At 35.2% G+C, this 24,628-nt stretch overlaps 1 protein-coding gene across 2 annotated transcripts in view; it reads left to right on the top strand.

The window, feature by feature from the left end:
• LOC127942336 (netrin-G2) overlaps positions 1-24,628 on the top strand; it is a 54,060-nt gene that overhangs the window by 2,826 nt on the left and 26,606 nt on the right. For both annotated transcript variants that reach the window (XM_052538021.1, XM_052538022.1), the window contains exon 3: positions 12,723-13,366. In XM_052538021.1, the coding sequence (XP_052393981.1) occupies positions 12,723-13,366 (644 nt within the window). The remainder of the gene's footprint in view (positions 1-12,722; positions 13,367-24,628) is intronic.

The following is a 24,628-nucleotide window of genomic DNA, read 5'->3' as shown; positions in this document are numbered from 1 at the left end:
AAAGATGTCTGTTTCAAATGTTCAGAGAAAATGTAAGGCAGCACAACTGCTGCATAAAAGAAAATCGTTCCGCCAACACTAACTGTATGCTATATAATTGTCTTAAATATACTTTGACGAAGTGGTCCTGACTGAAATGGAAATTTGCTGACGGTTTACTCACCTGCAGGCCAGACAGGACATTGATGTGTTTGTTTGTTCATGGGAAGAGATTTGGAGAAATGTAGCATTGCATCACTTGTTCACCAATGGATGCTCTGCAGTGAATGGGTGCCGTCAGAATGAGAGTCCAAACAGCTGATAAAAACATCACAATAATCCACAGCCCTCCAGTCCATCAGTTAACATCCGGAGAAACCAAAAGCTGCGTGTTCGTAAAAAACAAATTCATCAAGACGTTTTTAACTTTAAACCATTGCTTCTGGCTAAAATACAAGTCTTTGATCCATAATGATGCTTCGTCCAGTGAACTATTTCTTTAAGATTAAGACTCGTTCATCTGATTAACTGATGCATTGAGTTTGCATCTTCTGGTCGGTCTTAAATCTTTGTTTTATAAAATAAAACCAATAAAATATGATTATTGCACAAAAGTGGGCTTGACTAGCTAAACTTTATAGAAATGTTATGCTTAACTTTATAGAATTTACAAAGTGTCAGTTAGCACCTGGATGGGATGGACCTGAGGCAGATGTTTCCAGACTATTCCTTGATTAGTTTTTTGACCACCAGCCATTGGCCAATGCAAACTAAGCAGGGCCTGCAGAACGGTGCCAAACTGCACCCATCATGGGGGCGGAGATCTTGAAGCAGCGTTAATTTGAGGAGGATGTGCCGTGCAGGTCACCGACCGCAGCAGGAAAAATGCAGCTGAGGTCAGCAGGCGTGCAGAGCAGAAGGCCGAGGTGTTGTTTACCCACGTGGGTTTGTTGGCACAGTCAGGCTCACAGGAACAGAGGACCGGGACGATGTCGAATTTCACTTCGCTTATAGCAGGGTCAGCAGGTTATTCTCAAGGGCACGGAGGTCATGTGGTGCACTATGGGTTTTATAAAGTGATATCGGGACGGACAACAAACAGAATCAAAAGATATTCCATCAGTCGATGAGTTCTGAAAGTACAATACAATTTAATTGGTTTAAATGAGACCGCAGCTCTGGGATGTTGTGGATGGTTGCTAATGTGTTGCTATGCAGTTGCTGTGGTGTTCTGGGTGGTTGCTAGGTTGGTTCTTTCTGTCTGTATTTACATTTATTCATTTGTGAGACGCTTCTGTCCAAATGACTTACAGTTGAAGAAAACAACAACAAATGGTTATTATAGTTAATTTATACCATTAAAAAAAATAGTTGCTTGAAATATAATAAATTATAACTGTTATAATTTTATTTCATTTTTTGTTTAACCCGATAGAAAGAAATAATAAAGCAGTAAATCAACAGATATATAAACATGATAAAAATAAGAATTGAAAATATAAAAGATTTACAAGTTACATTTTCTTAATTACATTTATTCATTTATGTGTTTTTTTAAATTATTTATTTATCAAATTAATTTAATGGGGAAAAAATAATAATTTAAAACAGTCTTAATGATACTAAAATAATCGTTATTTATTGATATAGATCCTTCAATGTAAGGCTGTGCCTTTTTTTCTTTTCCTGATGCTTTAGCTTAGCACTTAAACTCAAGAAAGAGCAACAGTAACAGCGATGCTTAAAACAAAAGTGATGAAAAAAGAAGCAAAAGGTTGTGCAGGCTAAAGAGAACAAGAGCATGAATAAATACTAGTGTCAGGGGAAAAGAGGTAATGAAACCCTGATTAAATTATCCAGACAATGCAGTGTCGTGCACAAACAGACACACTTTGTTCACAATGATTGTGCCTTTTCACAATGAAGCTGATGATGAGACTCTGCAGGAAAGACACATACACAGTACAGTTATTAGTCTCGTGTGAGAGACAGAAATGGACACAGCTCTCACACACTTGACAGTTTATGATCTGTTTAATGTTTTCTCTTACTCGCACTAACTCTCAAAACTTAAAGGGGTAGTTCACCCAAAAACATTCTGCAAAATCATTTTTGGGTGAACTATCCCTTTAAATCGTGTTTGCATAAGTGCATGTGTTAGCTTTTCTGGTTTAAGTAAGAATCAGAGTATCTTTTCAGAGTAACTTTGCGTTCCACAGTATAATTATCACACTATTATTTTCCATGCAGTGAAAGTAAATGATATATCATATTCCAAGTAATGCGAGTTTAGAACAGTATAAGGGTGAGTAAATGTGATTTTTGGGTGAACTCTGACTTTAAATTTTGTTTGTGTAAATGTGTGTATCTATTAGCTTTTCCAGTTCTATTTTAAGCGTTTTTACAGTAAATTTGCATGCCATAATATTCAAATAAATTCATCTAGAGGGGCATTTCTCCCAAAAATCACAATTTGCCATAGTTTTCTCACCTAAATACCCTACATGACTTAGAATATGTTGCTCAAATTATATGTATCACTACTTTTATGGTGCTTTTTAGTCTTAATTTCTTTATTAATCACTATTTATTTTCAATGCATGAAAAAGAACATTGTGAACATTCTGCAAAACACATACATATATATTTTTATTTTTTTTTAAACCCCACATTTGGATTTGTTTGAATATTGTGGCATGCAAAGCTACGCTAAAATACTGATTCTTATTTGAAACAGGACTGGAAAAGCTAACACACACTTATACAGTACACACACACACACAGACCCTTAAATTGTTGTGCCGGAGTCGGCCGCTAATGGACTGCCCTCTGGAATGTTCCTCAGGTCGTCCCGAGCTCTTTAATATTGATGGGGCCTTTAATGGTCCTGCAAGCAGACATCCACAGCACACCCGAACATTTCCCTTTTACATTCTCGACATGATGAGGTCGGGCAGCCTGGCACAGTCAGCACTTTACAATAGACGGGATCCTCCCTAGTATCTCTCCTTCCAAGGTAAATGACAAACGCAGATGACGGAGGAAACAGAGTACTGGTCAATAGGTCAATATTACTGAGAGAGTTAAAAAATGACAGCATCTTTGAAATACAGCTTGCGCTATGAAACATACAGTAGGTTTCAGTGCTCAGAACGTCCTCGCCAGTCCTAATAGAGCTTCTATTAAAACTAAAAATACAAAAATATATAGTTTTAAACTTTCACACAACTTCAGCCAGATAAAGCTACGCATCAACACATGACTGTCCACAATTACACATTAACGGGACTTACTGAGTGTTCAGAAACCTGGCCCACACACCCACAAAACTATAAAAACACAAAAATAACAATCTAACAAGAATAAAACAAAAAAGAGAGTGTAAAATGGTCAACTAAACAACTGTTTGTTGCACAAAAAATTAAATGTAAATAATGTAATAAGTGTGAATGATTTACTTCTACTATTTTTTATAACCAATCTGCAATATAAAAAAACGAAACGCCATCAAGTTCCCAACGAATATAAGTCCAGCCTTACATTTTTCCTCTTTACACATCAGATCCTGTTTCACTTGGAAATTACGTAGGCAAAATGAGTTGCAAATGAGGTCTTTCATGTGGAATTTAATCATCTCTTGCATTTCACAGCAGCTGCTCTTTTTCTAGTCTATGTGTGTTACTGTGTGTTTTGGGTCAACTGCTGTCGTTACGTGTTTGCGCGTGTGTCTGTGTGTGTGTGTGTGTGTGTGTGTGTGTGTGTGCATGTCCCAGTTTGTGCATGTTTCTGCCCAGGGTCCAAAATTAACACTCACTGAGCTGCATATGTGAGTAAAAATGGCCTTCGTAGAGTTACTTCTCAGATGGCTGGTAACTTAAACTGAAACATAATGCTATAAATCAAACAAATGACTCAAAACACTTTTACCACAGACAGTATTAAATTCACCTGTGTATAATATACACACACAGGTGCTGGTCATATAATTAGAATATCATCAAAATTGTATTTCTATAATTCCATTCAAAAAGTGAAACTTGTATATTATATTCATTCATTACACACAGGCTGATATATTTCAAATGTTTATTTATTTTAATTTATGATTATAACTGACAACTAAGAAAATCCCAAATTCAGTATCTCAGAAAATTAGAATATATATATATACACTATTTTTCTGCCAATTTTCTCATATTAAGTCACTAAAATTAAAATATGGAGCATGTTCACGTTTTTCTTGACAGAGATGCTCATCTGGTTTGTTTTGTACAGTATGTGATGATGCAAATGAAACAATGACCTGCACTGTTTGTCACAATAATGCAAGCAAAACAATAAAAAGTTTTACTTCCATTAAAGTGATAGTTCTTCATAGGAACAGATCTGTAAAAATGTAGCATTGCATCAGTTGCTCAGCGGTGAATGGGTGCCGTCAGAATGAGAGTTCAAACAGCTGATAAAAACATCACAATAATCCACAAGTAATGTCTTGAGAATCCAAAAGCTGCTTTTGAATGAAAAAACCAACAAGATGTTTAAACTTCTGGCCAAAATACCATTTTACCTTGAGAAAGAGGACAAAGAGTATGGAAAGAGGACTTTCTTTTTATTTTAGTTGGAAGAAATTGTTTAAAGTTTTTAATGATTTTCACAATCAATTAAAACAATTTTAATGATGGATTCGTTTCAAACATGCAGCATTTCACTTCTCAAGACATTAACTGATGGACTGGAGTGGTGTGGATTATTGTGATGTTTTTATCAGCTGTTTTGACTCTCATTCTGACGGCACCCATTCACTGCAGAGCAGCCATTGCTGAGACACTGATGCAATGCTACATTTCTCCAAATCTGTTTTGATGAAGAAACAAACTCATGTCACATTTTCAGCAAGCATCCTTGAAATCTTTCATTGCACAAAAGTTTCCTTTATAGTGAACCAAAAGTTCTTCAAATTATTGAAATGTTCTTTACACGATGGAAAAAAAAAAGTTCTTGCAAGGAATGATCATTGAAAGCCCCCCCACCTTTTTTAGAAAATCGTGAAAAGAGTGCAAGTCAAAAATGTTTTAATAAAAATAATCCAAATTGTTTCAAGGCAGGTAATATTTCTCTCAGTTCACCCACTACTGGCAGATTTTTACAAAAGTTTACTTTTGGACCTTTTTGCTTGGTTTGTTTTCAAGTAGTTGATTCTTAGTTGGCTCATGTTATCTGGGAAGAAAAGCGAGAGAGAGAGAGAGAGAGAAAGACAAGAGATCCCTAATGATGGGGGAATCACAGCAGGAAAAAGAGAACAAACACACACACACACACACACACCAATAAACGTGCTGTTCATGCACACACTTCTCTGACAGCGCACAACCACAGCAAGCATACATGAAATAGTTAGAAGTGTCAATGCGTGAACGTGTGTGTGTGTGTGTGTGTGTGTGTGTGTATGAAAGTAAAGAAACCCTTGTGCTACACAACAGTGATCTCTGATTTAGAGGCACAAATGAGCCAGTGCTATAAATAGAAACAAGAGAGAGAGAGAAGCGGGAAGTGAAGAAGAATGAGGAGGAGGAAACAGGAAGAAGGGAGAACAGATATGACAGAAGATATGAAGATGCCAGAATAGAATACTAACATTATTTTACTGAACATATTATTTACTGAATGCTTACTTTTAAATAACAGCAAGTTAACCGTTAGGAAATATCCCATTTCACACTGTAGTATGCTTCACATGGATTTGTTAAAAAGTGTGCTTAATTGCATTGAATGTGCATATGTAGCGGACTTTAAATCATAAAAGAATGTTTGATAAAAACTGTACTTGCAGATAATATAATATTAATCATAAGCCACTTAAGCGCACTTTAAGGGAGAACACTTTCATGGTTGTTAAACACGCTTAAGTACACCTTTACAAATATATTTTGTAATAATGTCAAATAATTTTTTACTAAAAATACATATTAAAAGTACATTTTAAATAATTTTAGCAATGCTTTGAAGAAGTACACTTAAGTGTTGACTAACATACTAAAGCACATAAATTATTTGATTATAACTGTTATCTGATTATTACATTTTAAATTACTAAATTTCAAAAGACAATAGAATTTATTATGAAACTACAAATAAAGATGTATTTCAGTCCTACTTAGGAGGGTAAAAAAGCACTCTTGTGTTATCGCATTTATTATACTTTTCTAGTTAGGCATCCACACTCGCTTCATCTTCTAAATCACTGACAATTTTATTTCATTTTGCAGCAGAGCAAACAACAATCAAACACTTCGACAGCAAACCTTCATCAGTTTATTATAGTATATAGTCATATAGCAGATCCCTTACGAAAATATGACGTTACTGATTGATCTACACACCCAAAACTAAAGTTGAGCGGAGTGAATTTGATCTTTTCAGGAATTTATTATGATTTTCAAATATTATATATTGTCATTTAACTGTAAATAGCATGCAGTTTAGGGTCTGGAAACATTTAGTTCACACTTAAGCATATTCTTTTTAAAAGCATGCTTTACTGTACTCCTCTGTTTTTTTTTACAAGGCATGTGCAGTTTTAAACTATTTTCTCACATTAATAATGCACGAAAACCTTTGAAATTAAAGGTCAAGTTGAGTGCACTGCATATACTATTGTATTGTACTGTGCATTTTGGTCAAAGTAGTCATTTGGGTATTATAGTGCACACAGAAAATGAGCTTACTGTGCACAGTATACTGTATATACAACATACTGCAGAAAGAAAAACTGAGTGAAAGCGGCTTGAGATGGACAGAGGCTAGAGTAATAGTTTAATAGGATGAATCTGTCGCTCTGCGTGTCTCGCTCTGATCTCTCTGTGCTCAGAAACAAAGTTTCAGCCAACAAACACATCTTCATTCTACAAACTAAAACACTTTGAAGAATTCTGGAGATCTAGAATAAAGGAATGAGATCATTACTACATGCTTTCCTGGAATACTTGGTACAGGAAATATGGAAATGTTTTCTATGCAATATATTTCCATAAAACATTTCCATATTCTTTTTTTCTAAACAGTTTGATAAAATAAAATAAAACTGTACAAATACAAGTAGAATTTCAGTCTTTCCAGTTCAAAATTTCTTACCATTTCTGTGTAATTATTTGTGATATTTACAAGAAATGTAATTGTAAAAGTACAAATAGTTTCTACACCAAATTATTTTCTCTGTACAGTGATAGTTAGATGCAACACAATGTAGAGTGTCTAAACCTCTCAACCATAGTAAAACTCTCTGCAGTACACTGCCTTAAGTGTAAAATGATACAAAACACCATGTGCAATTAATAAATGTATTAATAACAATCAAAATAAACAAATTTTGCATTCATAGCCAAATTTTTGGATCGATCTCAGAGCGTGAAATAGTATTTGCTGGATAATATTAGAAATACGGCAACAGCAGAAATGTTCAATGACATGTTCAGTCCATCATCCCCGAATTTCATAACATCCATAAGTACAAATAAATGATTGATTACATGTTAGGTTGTATGAGATTGCACTAGTACTGTTTATCTTAATACCAGAGTACTAACGTGAAAAATGTTCCCAAAGTTTCCAAATCTCTGACCCAATAGTTTTTCATTTCGAAATGACAAATGTGTTTGCAAGCCCTTTCCGACGCGCCAGAACTTTTATTAAAGAACAGCCGTTTTAGGTTTTGCCATCTTGTGGATTTTGTCATGAAATGTGGTTGCAGCGGATTTTCCTTTAGCTATATTTACACTTCACCATGACACACACCTGTACCGAAACACCAGGTGAGCGCCGACGTAAGCAACTCTGTTTGCTTCTTCATTAGTTTTATTTATTGCTTGATATGCTTTTTATTCAAGTTAAATACAATATACAAATATTCAAAAATTATATATATACTGTATATATATATATATATATATATATCTTTTATTATTATTATTTTATTTGTAAGATTCAGCCATGCAGGAAGCAGTGTTTTAACATTCAAAAAATAACATGCTTCACATTAAATTTTTTTTTTTTTTTACAAACCCTAGTGAGCTGCCTAACTAGGCAGCAGTCTAAGAAATCATAATTGTGCTCCCAGCATGCAGGCTGTTCTAAATAGTAAGCGATAAAATAATTCTGCCTTCTAAGATACTGTAAGTTCACATCCTGCACCCCTTGCATATTTCTTTATTGAATATTATGTCTAATTTAGTAATTTGATTATACTTTAAAAGCCATTAATAACACTGCAGTCCTGTCAGCCCCGTTTTTAACACATTTTATCTCCGAAAAGCACAGAAAATACAAAAGAAGAGTCTGTAGATTCCATCTGGGGCTGCTATGATCCAATTCAGTCAGGATGCTGCCTTAGAAGGAAGCTGCCTATGTTGACTATAGTCAGCGAGAACAGACAGTATATTCCTCAGAGTGTTGTATTCTTAGTGATGATCTCGTTAAGCGAATGGAGCTCACATTGTGTTCTCAGTTTCTTAAAGTCCACTATAACTCACTCACACGCGCGCACACACACACGCACACACACTTAAAGATGACGAAGAGAGAGAGAGACAGATTAACTGATTTTACGGTACTGATGTTTTACTCTGACTGCATGTTATACGGATGGCACTAGGTAAAGTTCCAGTTTAACGATGATGTAATGTCCCAGTTGGTTGGTTTAACAGGCTGCTATATGGACGCTGTGACAGGGATCTAGCTCCATGCTGATTGTTGTCGCAGCAACGGGATTCCAACGTGGATAATTGCTCTAGGAGCTTAGTGATGTGGGCCACCTGCCGAACAGTTGGCTGTGTATGTGTGTGTGTGTGTGTGTGTGTTTATATGGGGCAGGAGGATGGGATTGTCGGGAAAGCATAGATATGCTAGTTTTGCATCTTTGCCACTTGCATTATTGGGCGAAGGTCATGGAAAAGACACACACATTGTCAAACACTTGAAAAATTAATTAGTGAGAAAAACTGATGGTGTGTTATAATATTAAAACTCTTTCTCTTAGGAGTGTCTCGACAGCAGAAACATGCATACATGCACAGATTTACGTTAACATGCACAAATGCAAGCACACAAACAGATGCAAATATACACATGCATACATACTGTACATGCATGCTCAATCATGCAAAAACAATACAGGCAATACACAGATCCACACAAGCATGCAAACACCCAAATACACACATATTGATGAAATATACATGCAAGCACACATACATTCATGCATAAAAGCACAAGATGCACATTTGCAAACATGCTAATACATGCACACAAGCACCCAAGTACACACACACAGATGGAAATATACATGTGGCATGCATGCAACCAAATACATTCATACAGACACACTCAAGCATGTATCCAATATATGCACACAAGCATCCAAACACCCAAACAGACACATATAGAAGAAATATATTTGTAAGCATCCTCATTTGCAAGCAAGCTAATACATGCACACAAGCAACCAAGTACACACAAACACAGATGCAAGCGCATGCATGTACGCTGAACAGACACATGTACAGACACACTCAAGCACGCAAAAACAATACATGCACACAAGCATGCAAACATCCAAACACACACATACACGTAAGTATGCACACAATCACTCACATACAATCATGCAAAAACAACAATACAAATATATGAAAGCATGCATGCATACACATACATACACAAGTATTGCCAATACATCCCTACAAGCATGCAAACGCCAAAGCACACACATAGATGAAATATACATGCAAGCACACACTTGCAGTTGGAACTTATCATTGACTTTTATTGTTTTTATAAAAACAGTACTACTGATATATGAGCTAATGATATTTCTATTCACTATTCTTAACCTAACCTTCACAGAAAACATTCCCTGTTTTACATTTTCATTATTTAGCATGTTAATTAAGCCGTTTTCCTCACGGGAACCATTGGCAGCTCTTCAAGATGCATGTGATTTCAGGTTTTACAATCATTCTGGGGACATTTGGTCCCTACAATATAAACAAAAGCTGACCCACACACACCACATACACAATGCACACCGTAAGCTTGCTAGCGTACTACTAAGTGTGTCAGGGGGTTGGGTTTCAGTGGATTTGGAGGTTGAAGGTTTCTGTGTAACATTCTCCTCTTTAATCCAGCTATAGTTTTGGCGTGTTGGGGATCAGAATGAGTTTGTGTGCTTGAATGCATGCATGCATGAGTGCAGATGTTGCAGTCAGATCAGATGATGGTGTCTGATGCTGTCTGTCTGCACTGAAGAAACTGACAGCTGGAACAGAATGAGGTTTCTCTCTAATAGCATTAAGGAGAAAAGCGGAGGACAGAAGAAACAACAGATTTAGAGAGGGGTGCATCTTGAGGAAATAGAATTATGTTGAGCAGAAATGAGTGGCAATGCATAGGCCTGTAGGAACAGAGTTGTAATGTGATCTTGGGGAAGAGGGTAACATTAAACCCCTGTCCTGGAGAGAGCTAATAGAGTGAGCCCATCAGACAGAACAGAATTAGTGTACTGCAGAATGTGTCTGAAAGGATTGGGATGTACGGTTCTCACTGTATGAATTCAGAGGAATAACTAGCCAAGGAAATTTCCAAACTGTACGAGGATCAAACGCATGAGCTTTGTTTGAAACACTTGGCAACTAAACAAGATAACGCAGTCTGCGATAGCTGATAGAAATTTTGTGATGTAGACTGTTGCACATAAATAAACGATGTCTAATTAAGCTACATGTTTCTAACTTGAGAATGAATGGATGTTCAAATTTGAGCAATTATCCGAGCAGCTCAGGAAACTCACATCGCGTGCTGTTCTTTGAATGGTACCAATTATGTATTAGCTAAATATTACAGAGGTGAGAACAGATTTTTAGCTGATAACAAAAAGTGTGAATAAAGGCAGAAACATCAGCTGATTATCGGTCCATCTGTAGTTCTTGGTTATACAGACGAAAAGTGTGAGTTTGAGCAGAACCAGATTCAGAGCTTCAGGAGCACAAGCCGTTTTATCATTTTACTGCCCCTCTTTATTTTCTCGGTTGTTCTCTTACATACACAAACTTTGTTTCATCTCCCCTTTAATTTATTTTTTATCTTCTGTGTGCCTGGCTTCATAAATCAGTTGATGTGTTTCCCAAGATGCACTGTGCTACAAGCTTCTTTTATGAGGCGTGTGTGTGCGTCTTTATTAAGCAGCATTTGTGTATGTCGTGGTTCCTGTGAGACGGAGAGCAAAAGGAGCAAGTGTTTATTTCTTTGTCGTGTAGTGTAATTGTGATATATCATCACAGATCCTCAACACATGCTGAATAGACAGATTCAAAGCCGTCATACCTGAACACAGACGTATGACGTGAACTATAGTGAGATGATCGTCTTCTACGTGATTTTATAAAGCGAGCTGATAGAACTGACCCAGATTTTTAATGAAGTGTGTGTAGCAGGAGTTTGCTTTCTTTGCAGTCTTTGCTTTTAATAAAAGTCCAAGATTAGTCTTTACTGTAGTTTTACCATGAAAAGCGTTCGTGTGTGTGTGAGTTTACAATCTGTCTCACTCACAATCTCCCCTTTCTTTTGTGTACACACGCAATTTCTACCTGCTTCTATTTCTTTGTCAATCACTGTCACTGTTTCTGTCTCAAACACATGTACTGTACACGCACTTGTACTGATCTTCAAAAATTTAAAGTACATTTATTAAAAATTGTACTTGCAGATAGTATAAAATGTATGAAAAAAAGCCACTTAAGTGTACTTATAGAGTCACTTTCATGACTGTTTTTAGTACACTTAAGTGCACAATGTAATACTAATTTACATTTTTTACTTTAAATTAAATTTTAAATCATTGTTCACAATAATTAATCAATTTATGATTTTAAGAAATACACTTATTTTGATGCGTTGACATTCTAACAGGTGAAAGCAATGAAAATTATTTGATTATAATTTTAACTGTAGTGTGTTATTTGATATTACTTTTAAGGTTAAGATATTTTAAATGTTTTTAATATTTAATAATATATTTTAAACGTGCTAAATTGCAACCATTAAAATGGGTAATTACAAATATATTTAAATACTTGACACAAGTCTTAACAGGCATGGCATAAAATTAACATTTTTTAAATGTAATGTTAAAAAGCATACATGCATCCATGGGTAAAAAAGGCGAGGGGTAAAAGGCAAAAACTTTTTATCCCACAATTCAGATGTTTTGGTTGCTGTTGTTTATATATATATATAATTCTGAGTTTATATCTTGGACTTGACTTTATATTTCTCAATTCTGACCTTTCTTCCTCTGAATTGCAAAATTTTTAATCAAATTATAGAATATAAACTCAGAATTCCAAGAAACACAATTTAGACTAAATTGTGAAAATCTAAATTGCGAGATTAAAAAGTCACAATATTATCATAGTATCTTATTTCCATATAAATATATTTTAAAGACTAAAGAAGTAATTATGAAATTACATTTGAAGATGCACTTCATTTCTGCTTAACTGGGTCAAAAAAGCACTCCTAACTAAGTTCACCTAACTGCATTTATTATATCATTAAAACTCTAATACATTTCCATTCGTTTGAAGTTAACCTGTAATTAAGTGTCTGAAGACAAGATTTATTCCCATAAGTACTTTTTTAAATGTATGCTAAGTGTGCTTCTTTTTCACAAGGGTGTCTCTGTCTGTCTGCAGGAGAATCCATATCTCTGCAGTGATGAATGTGATGCATCTAACCCTGACCTGGCTCACCCGCCGCAGCTGATGCAGGATCGTGAGCGCAGCGGTCTCATCACCTACTGGCAGACGGTCACATGGCAGCGCTATCCCAAGCCTCTTCAGGCCAACATCAGCCTGTCCTGGAACAAAACCCTCGAACTCACCGACGACATTCAGATCACCTTCGAATACGGCCGGCCCACCATCATGGTGCTGGAGAAATCACTGAATTTCGGCCGCACGTGGCAGCCCTTCCAGTACTATGCCGACGACTGCATGGACGCATTCAGCATACCAGCGAGACGAGCACGTGACCTGACCGCGGACAACATCACACGTGTCTTCTGCACAGAGCAGTACTCACGATGGGTCGGGTCCAAGAACGAGAAGGTGGTGCGGTTCGAGGTGCGTTCCCGCTTCGCCATCTTCGCCGGCCCGAGGCTGCTGAACATGGAAGGCCTGTACACGCGGATGGAGAGCATGAAGGGTTTACGAGATTTCTTCACCTTCACCAATCTCAGGCTCCGCCTCCTCAAGCCCGCTCTCGGAGGAACATACGTCCAGAGAGAAAACCTGATGAAATACTTCTACGCCATTTCTAACGTGGAGGTGCTGGCCAGGTGAGAACACACATAAATATTAAAACACAGCAACACTGACTTAGCCAATGGTGTGAGTTTGGGGGCGGAGCTATCTGTTTGACCGACCAATGCTAGATGGCTGGGCTTGGGACCGTCTTTTTTAAACATTACATACTTTACCTTTAAATTAACAATTTGTTGTTATTCTAGGTCTTTTGCGGTTTTAAATTTGAAAAGGAAGGATTCATAATTATGAACATTCTGAATTTGGAGATACCTGATATAAATTATAATGATGCATATTTAAATAAAACAAAAAAAACAAACAAACAAACAAACAAACAAAAAAAAATATATATATATATATATATATATATATATATATATATATATATATATTTTTTTTTTTTTTTTTTTTACATACACACAGTATATACACACACACACACATTTTTTTCAAAATAATATTAAATCATAGATAGATAGATGGATAGATAGATACAACTAGATAAATAGAGAAACAGAAATATTTAGAAATTTAATAAATATTAATAATACTATTTTTTATGTTTTATTTATTTTATTTGTAATATATAATTATTAATATTTTTCAAATAATTATATTATATTATATTATATTATATTATATTATATTATATTATATTATATTATATTATATTATATTATATTATATTATATTATATTAATGCAACCCACTATCTCTAATGTCCACACAGAAATGATTACTGTTTGTTCACTTACTTGGTATTAGATGATGACTAATCTACCCCGTGCTATCATTGTGAGTTAAGCGACTCTTCTGAGTCAGGTCAGTTATTATCCATAAAGCATTTGGAGCAACTCATCTAATCAGATTGTGTTGTGTATTATTATAGAGATGCTTGTTTTCATAGGGCATGTTATCATAACCAATAACTATTAAAACTATCAGGAGGGGAACAACTGATCTGCAATAATGCTCCAGTCATTACTTGTACAGATATTGACTGTCGTAATGGTATAAATGAGACACTGGGGTCTATCACAGGTCTGGGCCGTTATTGCAGTGAATAAAAGCATATTAGGAATAACCCTGTCTTACATATCAAACCATGGCATGATGGCTACTGTGTTAATTAATGTTTTAGCCTGAAATAAAAAAAATTCAATACATTAAAATAAATAAATAAATTGTGAATTAAGTAAAAAAAATATGTAGTAATAAATAATCTATTCTTTAATTGGCGCTGAGAGCTTCGTGGGCAGTGTGATGACTTATAAGTATACTAATATAACTAAAATGTTAATAAAAATGTATAAATATTATATAGACAAAATAAAAAAAAATAACTAATATAAAATTTGAAAAACTCAACACAATTACTAAAACTAATTCAAATAAATCAAAATAGAAAATAAACCTTCTCTCTTTCTCTCTTTCTAAAATAGTATCTTAATTATACCGATATCACAGCTTCAGGGGATAAAATGCAAAAAAACTGTAGAAATGCATCCTCTCCATCTGACACGTGAGATATGAAAGCACATCACAGACAGACAACAGTGAAGATTAATGAATCTAGAAAGAATGCAAGCTAAAGCCTCACACGAGAACATGTGTCAGAGATCTCAGCGCACAAAGCCATGCCTATGGGCCGCCCAGATCAGATCTCAAATCTTCTCCTGTTTCCTGCACTGATGTGGGGCTGAAATCTGAGGATTGGATGTAATTATGCTAAAATGTGGAAATCACAAAGTACTGGCTCTTTCCATGAAGAGGGCTCAATGGGACGTCCTGCTGTACTTTCAAAGCATTAGGGGCACCAATCACACGTAAAAATCAGGCTGTGATGCACTTGATATGTTTGATAAACCACATATACCATAAATTTAATACAGCATGACAAATAGCTTGTTTTAACACATATTAAGGTGTTTTTTCTACCCTGGCTTTGAGGCCGACTCGAGAAACACTGATTTTTATGGGCGTGCCCACTGCCGTGATGGGATAACAGTTTTACATAGTAAAGTACCTTTCTGTGTGTCTGTTTGAAAAGCTGCGTCCTTCATAGTTGGAGCTTTCTGTGACTTTGGTTACACAAGCACACATAATCAGGACACATCAATCGATCTCTAACAAAGCTATGGTGACACACGGTACACATATTTTTTACTCCCACAAGCATTGCTTTTTAATCTCAGTATCTGTGCAAATCCAGCGTCGACCTGTCTTGTTTACAAAGGAATCCGCGGTGAAATGAGGCGAACAAACGCTCAATGTTTTACTCACGTGAGCCGAATCTTCATTAAAAATAAAGTTCAACCACGCATTCCTAATATCTGAATCTGAAGGAAGCGTATGCAGCGACTGTGTTCTTCCACAACCAGGCACTGCACAATATTTAGCGATCTTTAACAACAAGTTTATTTCTTGTTTGCTCGATCCACTTTAGTGCAACTTGTGTTATTTCCCTACTATGTTATGCATGAATAAGTGGGCGGGGCTACATAATTAGGCTGTGTTTAATTGATCTGTTATGTCATAGGTAGGCACTCTGGGTATGGTGTGAATAAAAGCTTTTATTTCAGTAACAAGGACGTTTTAGTACGATGATCTCTTATATATCAAAAGCGCAAGTAAGAGTTGATTTCTTAACTCATGACTCCTTTAAAGTAATTTAGGCCAAAAACTGCTCCCTGTTCATGAGATGTGCCATCTACAACCTTATTGCATTACATATTCATATTAATCTAAATATTTATTAAGTGAACATGAAAGCGTCTCCATGGGCTGTCTATGGTGTTAGATCTACTGTATATTGGAGTCTCAGTATATATTATGAGTACATGAGTACTGAGAGTATTTGTTTATTGTAAGATTTATGGATCGTCATTTCCGCTCTGAGAGAGGATTTAGACATCTGTATTAAGAAACACTTCACTGCCCTTGACTTTCACTCATACTATCAAGCGTGACACACACACACACATGCGGTCATCTTCTGCTGTAATGTAATGAACGACTGCTGAGGTTGCAAACCGCTGTTATGAATCTGACATAACACTAAAGACACACACTTTACACAAAGTATGAAGTATAATCCTGACATGTGCAGTTCTGCATGACAGTGAGCGATGACGTGTGTGTGTGTGTGTCATCGGTGAAACATTTCCTGTAGTATTTAGTCATATATAGAGTCGCTTAAACAAAACCAATGCACACACACACACACAGCTTTGGTAACATGATCAATAAGTTATTCTTAGGCTGAGACTGGGTAAGATATGGCTGACGGCTCTCAATCGATCACAACAAGTGTGTTTTCTGAAGCAGAACAAAGTGTGTGTCTCTGTGTGTGTGTGTGTGTGTGTGTGTGTGTCTCTGTGTGTGTGTGTGTGTGTGTGTCTCTGTGTGTGTGTGTGTGTGTGTGTGTGTTTTGTGTAAGTTATAGGAGCCAGAACTCTTTTTTCCTCAAGGTTTTCTTAGTTTTACATTTTGGTCTTAAAAGAATAATCAACACAAATATTATAATTCTGTCATTTACTCACCTTCATGTCTCTCCAGACTCACATTTCTTTCTTTCTTTCTTTAATACAAAAGGTAAATGTTTCAAACATATCCTGGTCTTTGTATGTAATCTTTATTATTATTATTACTATATAATTAACCCAAATTATTGGATGGATAAATGTTATTATTATTATATGGGAAAAATATGTTCATCAATAACTAAAAAAAAGGAAACACATTTTGAAAAAAAAAAGAATAATATTAAATTATGTTATTTAATAAAATTATTGTAATATACAGGGGTGGTTCTAGGGTGAGTGGAGATCCGGGGCTTAGCCCAGAAAAATCCATGTATGTGACTTTTTATTTTAATAAATCAGAAAGATTTACCTAGTTTAAAATATACAAAAACAATAAAAACATAAACAAATTTAAAACATTTTATTTTAAGTATTGAGGAAAATAAATTTGCTTTTTGCAAACAAAAATTAAGAATTGCAAAACAAATGAAACAGCGCGAAAGCAATGATTTTGCAATACATATTTTCCATGGTCATATCTATTAATTTATTTGCAACGCTGCTTTTATTTTGCGTGTCAGTCTAGTTTGAGCTTGCGATACCATTTTCCTTTGCGCTTCACTTTTCTGCACGTCACTCTTTGTGGTACTGTTTTGACGTGGGGGCGGAGTCAATTGACGGGGGCGTGTACAACATGCCTCCATGTAAGTGACGTCATCGGCCCGAGACGCAGCTCACTGATCCAGGTCCTGTCATGATGAGCAGAGACTTTGGAGTAGATCGTTTATTTTTATTCAGTAGCATTAAAACATTCATGTTTTCGTTTTATTTACTTTATTAACAAATGTATGTGTATTAGCAGCGTTTGCTCAAGTTAAAGAAGTTGTTAACATGAACATTTGCTGTTTATTTCTCTCAATGTGCACACTTTTATAGCATTATGTGCATTGGGATCGCAAATCATTTGAGTCAGTTCGGGAGTTCGTAGCGGGATCGCGAATCATTTGAGTCAATTTGGGGATCGCGAAAAATTTAAATCAGTTCGGGAGTTCGTAGCGGGATCGCGAATCATTTGAGTCAGTTCGGGAGTTCGGAGCGGGATCACGAATCATTTGAGTCAATTTGGAGATCGCGAATCATTTGAATAAGTTCGGGAGTTCGTAGAGGGATCGCGAATCATTTGAGTCAATTTGGGGATCGCGAATCATTTGAATAAGTTCGGGAGTTCGTAGCGGGTTCGCGAATCATTTGAGTCAGTTTGGGGATCGTGAATCATTTGAATAAGTTCGGGAGTTCGTAGAGGGATCGCGAATCATTTTGAGTCAATTTGGGGATCGTGAATCATTTGAATAAGTTCGGGAGTTCGTAGCGGGATCGCGAATCATATGAGTCAGTTTGAGAATCGCGAATCATTTGAATCAGTTCGGGAGTTCGTAGCGGTTGGCAAAACATTTGAGTCAGTTTGGGGTTTGCAAATCATAGCTGTACATGGATAGGTATTTTAAACTAATTTAGTAGCTAGTTATAATTACGTTTTCCACGCTTGTTTAGGTGTGAAATGTGAACTCGTATTTTTTGTTTTAATGATGTGCCTTTTAATAGTATCAAGTATATTCAAAAACTAAACAAATTGTGCCTAAAAAGTGCATGCATCTAGGCTAATGTAAAGTTACATGATGAAGTCATATTAGTGCGCGTGTGCATTTTGAGTGCGTTCTTTCACTGCATTAGTCGGTGTATTCAAATGCATTTATGATAAGAAGCAAACATTAAGCAGTGCACTGACATACTCTTACTTTATCTCTGTGTTTATGTACACTTAAAGCCAAGTATAATTATAAACGCAGGGCTCTATACACTAATATTTTTGAAGGAGCACTTACACAGCACTTACAAATTGCATAAATAATCTTATGAGGCTAATGTATCAAATATAAAATTTGGAATACAGAAATATAAAATTATGAAAAAAAATTAGAAAATAAGGCATGCGTGAGTCGATCAGTAATTTAATCAATGGATTCGTTAGAAACGGATGATTCATTCACAAAAATGTGTGTGTGTCCTAAAGCTTTGGTTCCCAACCTGGGGTCCTCACCCCCTTAGGGGGGCGCCAGAGTTCTCGGGGGGCGCGGGAGCGGATATGCTTTGAGGTGAATAAAGATGCATAAAATGTTCTACTAATCATTTTATATAAAAATATTTTTTCAAAGTAAAAAAAAAAAATCGTATGCTAACAATGGCAATTTCAATTACAATTTCATTATTTCAAGTGTAGGTATATACACTATATATACACAGGTATATACGCTCATAATGTAAGAGACGCCGGCGCGACCACAACAGTGCCCAACATCAAATGGCAAACATAATGCAAGCGGAACGAAACTACTCGTTATTGTGTGGTTGACGAACCGTTTATCAGTTTTGGACCAGTGCAGCGCGAGCCGATCGTGATCATGCAACGCTGTTACTACACAGCGCTAATAAGAGATCCAGTAAAGAAAGCATTTGAATTTGCGACAGAAGTAATAACATCGCTGATAGAGCTAGAGAGAAACTTTCACATTTCTCCAATATTAACGGAACAAACAGCGCGTGGAAACCAGGAAGAAACATTGTGCCGTGAATGAACTATCCAGTGTCCAGATCTGCAACATTCACCATGGATTTACTGTAGTAACACTAACCGAACCATGAACGTTTGGCAGGAATAGTAGGGTATAATGTCTCCAAGTAACATTACGTCGGTTTTATTTTGACATAAATAAAATTGCTGCCCTCAAATGTTAATCTTATAACTACTACAATTTCATTTTTTCCAAGAAGCTGTTTTGTTTTATATGCTCATAAGAAGAATCAATTATAGCTCCAGAATTACTCAAAGTAAAAAAATATGACACTTTATTATGTTAGTTTTAATATAATAAGATATAAATATATTTTTATTTAAACTTTCAGTGAACAATTTTATTTTAGCTAGCTGCGAAGGCAACATTAAATACTTAACTACAACTAAATAATCAACCACTGCATAAAATAGACATGTAAAAAATGACAAAAATGTCCACAAAAAATACAATTAAAGTGTACACAATATATAAAAATAAAATCTAATTCAGGATATAAACAAAAACTATAATAGTATCAAAGATTCTAAAATTACACTGTTCATGGCCCCAATTTCTGTACCTCACTTTACTTTCAGATGTTAAAAGCTAAATGTGCAGTCAGCTGGTTTTCATCACAGCTTTAACAAGATCAGGTCTCTTCTATCACCCCGAAGGGATTTCTTCTGCACATGAAATATTGATTTGAGTTGTAATTATTTTTATGCAAGACCAAAAAGCATGCAGATTGATATGAGACACAAAACTAGCACAGCTATTTAGGAAATCAGTGCAATTATACAGTCTAGTGTCATTATACACATCTGACAGCAGAAATATCGACCAATCAGAATCCAGTATTTCAGAGCGTCACATAATAAAAATCATACTTTTTTGTGTTACACAGTCGATGTTCAACACCGATCAGCACAAAACTGAAAAGCTTTTAGCGTGTTTGTAGTGAGAAAATGTCAGAAAATGTGGAATATCTGCAATTAAGTGGAGACCAGAGGATTTAGATGAAGTTGCAACAACCTTCAGGAGTTTCTGAGGTGATTTAGACTGAATAAAAGAGAGCAAACATTATCTTAGAGGAGACATATCCTACACCTTTCTCTGGAATATTGTGTCTTACACAGCATCTTCGTCCCCTGATGTCCACTTTCTGTACGTCACTCAAAGTGTCCAGAAACATTATTTAGTTCATCATGACTGTTCCCCTCTGACTCTGAATTAAACAGGCTGTTTATGACTGACTAGCCCTATGCATACACATGTAGTTTACACAGAAGATCAAGAGCTTAAATGTACATACATGTGAGATGGTAAAATATCAATGAAGGCAGTCATACTGTTATAATTATGAAAATCTTTGAACAATTTTAGCTTCAATAACTCATCTGGACAGACTATAGATGGAGTTTTGTCACATGGTACATCAAATTGTTACTTTTTGCTTTATGAAGAAAACCAAAAATACAGTTTATTTAATAATAAATGAATCCAATTGATTAATAATCAACACAAAAGTAAGGTTTATTTCATTATGAATTTATCAAATTTGTTCAATAATCAACAGTGAACAAAATTTTTTAAATGCATATAAGCTTTTTAAATTACAATTTTAATTTGTTGTTGAAATATAAGAATTTAAACAGTGTCTGTAATAAAAAAAAATGTTTTCATTCAACAGTAAATGAAATAATGAAGACAACAGGTTTAGTACAAATATAACAATTATGTAAAAAAATATGCAAAAATATCTTTAGCTAAATAACAATATTATGGTGTAATGTAAAGAATCATATTAAGTGACATATTGTTTGTTGAGGTCTTTTAGCGATTGAAACACATCATCAGGAAAGCTCTGATTTAACACCCCAGTCATGGTCAAATAATCCAGTCGAAACTCAATAGTTAGTAAACAGTCAACAGGAACAACAGGAGTTGTGGTGGTTTTTAATAAAGGTCATTTATGAGTCAAGAGCAGTGGAATATTTTCAGAGCTGGAGCACCTGATGCAGTCACACCTACACATATATATGTGTGTGTGCAAGAGCAGCTGCGACAGCTACAGGTCGCCAATGAATAATCTCCAGCCTCAAAGCTCTGGAGAGCTGACTGGTGTCAGTACATGATGAGAGATCACACACACACACACACGCACGCTGCAGCTGTGTGACTTTGTGTAAAGCCAGGATGTCTGTCTCTGTAAGTTATAACTATAGCTGGGTGTCCTCCTCCCTCTCCGAAGGGCGTAAGAAGAGAGAGCGTGTGGAGATTGTGTTAACTGTATGCGGTCGACCCCTGGAGAGACGGCATTAAAGAATTCTCCCAGGAAGTGCAGCGGCTGAAAGAGCGAGACCACAAGACAGGGATTGATAGAGTTGTGAAGGGACTCGGAAAACAGAACATTATAAACAACATCACAGGGGAAAAAGAAATTATATTTTGCATGGAGAAAATTAAGCCTGTTTTTTATAACGTTATGACTGTGACATTATTTTCATGAAAATTCAACATCTCCCCCGAAAAGTCACTGTAATGTGTCCAGATGTTTTCCTTTTGAGATGGAAGTATGAAATTCTCAGTTATCATTTTTATTACTGCAGTAGATATTTAAATCACTACAACAAATGCAACCAAAATATAAATATAATTATAATCTTTTTATATATATTATATATAACTGATAAAAATATGATAAAAAAAAATATATATATATATATATATATATATATATATATATATATATATATATATTCCGCCTGAGTTTTAAATATTACAACTATTAATAAAAATACCTAAAACTAAAATAAAAATAAACATACAGATGAAAATAAATGAATAAATAATAAAAATTACAAAAACATTTCCAACAATTTAACTAAAAGTATATTTAAAATGGGAAAAAATATGTCAAGCTATTAATAAAAATAGCTCAAACTAAACTATTAATACAAAAAGCTATAAAAAAATTAAAAGACAAAAATATTTATAAAAATAACTTAAGTAATTACTGCGACTTTAACTAAAATAAAATAAAAACGAATTCAAACTATTATTTCAAGTATAATAGAAGTCCTGCACTATTTGTTTCCTCCCGGCCCATCGCTGGACTACACTAGTCAATGTCTGATAACTTCAGAGAGTATGATTAACTCAGTAATAATTCAGAGAGAGAACAGCTCTTCCTCACATCTTCAAAGGTGCTTCAAAAGAGGAAAAGAAAGTGAAAGAGGATGCAGGAGAGAGGTGTCAGTGCAGACGGAGTGATTTATGCTCCCACATCGACGGCTGATTTGATAATCAGTGTATTCTGCCTCCGCCGCCTCCCAACTCACTGTCAGCACTTTCCTCAAATCTTTTCCTCATCCATCGCTTCTCCTCCCTGGGTCTTTTTTATGCGGTTATTTTCCTGAGGAGAGCTCCTTCAATTTATAAATGAACAAACAAAGTAAAACAAACAAACGAGTTTTGAGTCCCATGTCTCTGCATCTCTGTATGCCTCCTTTTTAGCAATCCCTGTATTTACTCTGTTTATTTCTCAAGAGAACCACTTACAGAGAGAGAGAGAGAGGGGGAAGGTGTGAGGATGTACTTGGAAAGAGTTTGCTTTCACATATGCTAAAACATTTGCATGCTCAGAGCTTTCACACTCTTCAACAGCGTGTTTCAAACATGTCCAAAACAATTGGCTCATGTTCCGTTCATGAGTGTGAACCTTAACTGAATTGGTGGTAACATCACAGGAGCCTGAAATCTAATTTGAACTGGAATTTACTAAACTGTAATACAAATTTTAAGTAATGCATTCTGGATGCATTAAAAAAAGAGAAACATAAGTAAACAAAATATAAAAACATGCAATATACACTAAATACAAATTTCAACTGATAATATTACTAAATTCTATCTATCTATCTATTCATCTGTCCATCCATTCATCAGTCTATGCATCCTTTTATCAATCATTTCATCCATCCATCCATCGTTTTATGTAACCAAACAAAATTACAAAAATTTTAACACAAAAAAAATGAAAGCTAATTCAAACTGTTAATAAAAATAGGTAAAACTAAAAACAACAAATAAAAAAATGACATTTAAAAAAACAAAGGTTCTATCCATCCATCATTCGATGTATCTTTTTTTTTTTTTTTTTACAAAAGTTACATTTTGTTGAATTTAAATGCATCAGTTTTTTTTAATTCTACTTTAATTCTACTTGCATCCTGTTTGCAGAATTAAATTCTCATTTCAGTTTTGAACAGTGCACAACTCTATTGTCCGTCTACTATATAAAGAAAACTGCTTGTATATAATACAGAGTTACTATACACTAGATATACTGTACACTATATTACATTCATTATTCTATATTTCCCACTAGAGAGAAAGAACAATCTCTTGCAGGAAGACAAAACAATAAATATTAGCAAACAGAAAGCGGACGTTGAAGAGAAAATGGATGTAAGATGTAGATACTGAAGATTAAATTATTCTCGCTTGAATTGAAGTTCTTATGCAGTAATGTTTGTTTCCTCCTTCCTAAATGTGAGGTTTTTTTTTTTTTTTAATGCAACGACTGGGAAAGAGACAGAGTGAGGAAAACTCCAGAATTTAATAATCTTTTATTGCATGTGTATGTACTTTAAAAAAAGCAGTAAACAGTGTTTATGTGTGATAAAAAATCTAAACCAAGCTAAAATCTTCATCTTCATCTATCTATCTATCATAATAATCTTTATCATCTCACGATTCTATTTTTATCAAGAAATACATATTGCAGTCTGTTAATATTTGATTGAGTCTATGTAAAGCTCACTTGGATGTGTTTTAGATCATTAGATGTGATGCTAAGGTTCCTTAGAAAGATACTGCCATCATTTACTCACAGTCATGTACTTCTGTCCCAGCATTACATCAGACGTCCTTCAAACGCTGAAGATGTCAAAGCTGCTCATTTCCATTCAATGCAAGTGGATGGTGACCTTCATAAAGGACAAAGAGAGCAATAGTAGTCTATATTAAGAGTGTGATATACATTATGACATGTCTTTAATCTCGGCCTGTTCCTCAGAGCAAGCTATCGTATGACTACTATATGGACGACTTATACAGTGCAAACTTTACAGGTGTGGAAAAGAGAAGCTCAAAC

Source organism: Carassius gibelio, chromosome A21 (assembly GCF_023724105.1).
Source record: "Carassius gibelio isolate Cgi1373 ecotype wild population from Czech Republic chromosome A21, carGib1.2-hapl.c, whole genome shotgun sequence".
Lineage (NCBI taxonomy): Eukaryota > Metazoa > Chordata > Actinopteri > Cypriniformes > Cyprinidae > Carassius > Carassius gibelio.
The sequence above is the reverse complement of the archived record's forward strand: the minus strand, read 5'-3'. Positions and strand labels throughout refer to the sequence as shown.